The sequence below is a fragment of the Pocillopora damicornis genome, chromosome 4 (genome assembly GCF_964200805.1).
Source record: "Pocillopora damicornis chromosome 4, jaPocDami1.2, whole genome shotgun sequence".
Taxonomy (NCBI): Eukaryota; Metazoa; Cnidaria; class Anthozoa; order Scleractinia; family Pocilloporidae; genus Pocillopora; species Pocillopora damicornis.
In genome coordinates, this window is record NC_142673.1 from 11,330,127 (window position 1) to 11,333,697 (window position 3,571).

The following is a 3,571-nucleotide window of genomic DNA, read 5'->3' on the forward strand; positions in this document are numbered from 1 at the left end:
GTCTGTTATACCTTCTGCAGCTGGACTCTTTGTCATTAGCACGGACAGTAGACGGATTTCCTTTAATTTCCAGCCAAGCCCGTTGGGTGGTGGAAGGTTCAGCATCGGGTTCAAGGCATTGTTCCAGATGTGAACCTGAAAGTCGGCCCTCTTGATATGTTGCGACAAGCTGTCAGACGTAGGAGACAGGTCTTTGCCGCCCTTGTTCTTTCGACAGAAGAGGAAATACCTTGCGTCATCAGCATTGTTAAATCGTCTAGCCGTGGTGTAGAGAGAACAAACAAATGTTTCACACGACTTCTGAAGAGATTCTGTGAGAAGAGGCTTCTCACCCAGGCCAGCAAGTTCTTGTTGAGCTTCACTATCTTCAACGAAGACCTTCCAAGCTTTCTTCTTGCCAATACCAAAAAGTGCACTTATTGCGTCGAAACCTGTCAATGCATAGTAGGGTCGTAAGACCAAGGCTGATTCTAGAGAGTGAATGGGAACAAATTCTACTTTATTCTTGACTCCTGTTTTAAAATACAGCTCTTCACATTCGACACTCAGGAAATGAGCGGCTCACAAGACTTCAACTTCTGTGTCGGGCGACTGAAAGACAACTCTCTGATAGGTGTTGGCTGCATGTTTGGTAAGAACATAATGAAGGCACAATTAAGGAATATCTACGACTGAAAAAAAAGCCTCTCTACTATCTTGAATCCTCCTGCTTAAACGACTTGTTGGTGTGGTTGTAGTTCTCTCTTGCAAAGAACGGATAAAAAATGAGAAAGAAAGTTGGCTAGGTTCTGCTTATTCTTTGGATTTGACATGAACCTCCTCCATTGCTTGGAACTGGCGTATTCTGGTGTTGAATCGTTATCTCCATAGAAGATGCCTCTCCTCCCCTTTGACGTACAATTTCTTTGATAGACAGTGAGCGTTACTGGTTCGAATACGAGGTCTACGCGGTTACAGTTGTTCTGTCCCAGCACCCGAGCGGTAACCTCATGGTATATATCAGCCATTTCTTCAAAATTTGCATTTCCTACAGACTTTACCATTTAAATCAGCACTATTGCATCAATGAGAACCGCTGTTATCTTGCTCGACACAGGCAAACTGACCAAAGAGTCTCTATTTGTCTTTGATATCGCCACCGGCGAGCTTTTTGCTGTCCTGCACATCCTTCCATCTGGATGAAGAAGAGAGACAGGTACACAGCATAACTCGTAAGTTCTTCGTAAGTCTTCTAAACCTAAGTTTAGTTTACCGTGGATCACTCCTAAGATAAAGCGTGAAATGCGTAAAAAAGATCGCCTCCACAGAAGAGCTGTTCGAACAAAAGACCAACATCACTGGAAAGCTTTCAAACGCCAACGTAATTCCGTGTCCAATCTTATTAAAGACTCCCACAATTCATACTTAAACGACGTTATTGGTGGTAGCCTTACAGAAAACCCAAAAAAGTTCTGGTCTCATGTAAAACACTGCAGATCAGAGAATCTTGGTATTCCACCTCTCAAGACTGAAGAAGGTGTGTTTGTTACAGACAAAGATAAAGCTGAAACCTTGAATTCCTACTTTTTTTCTGTTTTCACGAATGAACAATTACCTTTACCTAAAATTCCTATATCTCCTTACTCTTCAATTGCTGACTTACATATATCACCCGAAGGAGTTGCTAAACAACTATCCCAGCTCAACCCTAACAAGGCATGCAGTCCTGACGAATTGCCTGCACGTGTATTGAAAGAGATATCTCAATCTGCTTCTGGATGGCTTGCTTTTATTTTTCAGCCATCACTCAATCTCAACACGGTCCCTTCAGATTGGTCCAAGGCCCTTATCACTGCTGTTTATAAGAAAGACAATAAATCTCTTCCCTCAAATTACCGACCAATCTCTTTAACCTCTAATGCTGTAAAGTAATGGAGCACGTTGTGCTCAGTCATATGGCCAAACACCTGTCTAAAAAGAACATCATTATCGACGAGCAGCATGGCTTTAGACAGCGTTTTTCCTGCGAAACCCAATTGATAACAACCATACATGACTGAGCCAAATCAACTGATGTATGCCGCCAGACTGATGCTATCCTGCTTGACTTCTCGAAAGCTTTTGACTCGGTACCCCATCAAAGGCTACTGCTGAAATTGGACTATTACGGTATTACTGGAAATTTGCTGTTATGGATAAAGGCCTTCCTGTCCAACTGTTCTCAATTTGTCTCCATAAATGGCACTCAATCTTCTCCAAGCCCGTTTTGTCTGGGGTCCCGCAAGGTTCAATTTTGGGGCCGGTGTTGTTTCTATTGTATATAAATGATATCACGAACTGTATAAATGCTAATTTGCGTCTTTTTGCTGATGACTGTATTCTATACAGCGAAATTCAAAGTTCGCAAGACTGCTTGTCTTTACAGAACGACCTGGACCAGTTATCTTCATGGTCGAAAAGTTGGCAACTTAACTTTAACGTTAAAAAATGTTATCATCTTGGAATAACATGTAAAAGTTCCCAACCCTGTTTCAATACACTTTAAATGGTCTGCATATCTCCAAAGTTAACTCTACAAGGTACCTTGGTGTCACGATATCAAGCAACTTAAGCTGGAATACTCATGTAGATAATATTTTCAAAAATGGTAACTCAACTCTGGGTCTTTTGCGCCGAGTGTTGGGTGGATGTAGCCATAAGGTTAAAGACACGGCATACCGTACTCTTGTAAGGCCTAAACTCGAATATGCGTCCTCTGTATGGAACCCATATAGGCAGCATAACATAAGCAAAATTGAATCTGTCCAACGAAGAGCCGCTCGATTTGTCTTTAACGACTACTCGCGTTATAGCCACGTTACACCTACGGTACAAAGTCTTGGCTGGGATTCACTCCATCACCGAAGACTTCTTTCACAAGGCACTATGTTTTATAAAATCTATATGGGCCACGTTGGCATATCACTCCCATCTGATGTCACACCAAATGAAAGACCATCAAGAGCTCCAAACTGTCATCCTTTCAAGCAATTGAAAGTGAATAATGATATATATAAATACTCTTTTTATCCAAGGACAGTAGTTTTGTGGAACAATATATCTCTTAACTCTTCTAACATTGTTAATATAGATATATTTAGATCAAATGCTCGTTCATTTATTAGGTCGGTTTAGCCCATACTAATTTTATCTTTACGCTATTACATTATTTTGTTTTACCCAAGCTTTGTTTTATCCAAGCTTTGTTTTATCCAAGCTTTGTTTTTCTTACATTGTTAAATCTTAAACTGTATAAAAATTATTTAATTTTATTCTTTGTAATTAGTCCTCCTGGCACAGGAGTATCTCGATTAAAGATTAAAGATTAAAGATTAAAGGATTGCTCAAGTCCCATGTCTGACCACACTTGACAGAAAGGTTACTCTGAACGACTGACACTGTGATTGCCAGTTTTGAACTCTCCATATATTTCTGGGTGGTTTTCCTACAATGAGTACATGTCTGAGGGGTATACTGGGAGCTACGACCGTAATTGACACTATCGACAGCGTAGAAATATAGAACTAACGTAGCCGTGGATGACCGGTGTAAT

At 40.7% G+C, this 3,571-nt stretch overlaps 1 protein-coding gene across 1 annotated transcript; it reads left to right on the forward strand.

Moving 5' to 3' along the window:
• Positions 1-1,281: 1,281 nt before the first annotated feature.
• On the forward strand, positions 1,282-1,911 carry LOC149046809 (uncharacterized). Its single transcript, XM_089204159.1, has one exon. The coding sequence runs from the start codon at positions 1,282-1,284 to the stop codon at positions 1,909-1,911; it is 630 nt and encodes a 209-aa protein (XP_089060285.1).
• The last annotated feature ends 1,660 nt before the right edge of the window (positions 1,912-3,571 follow it).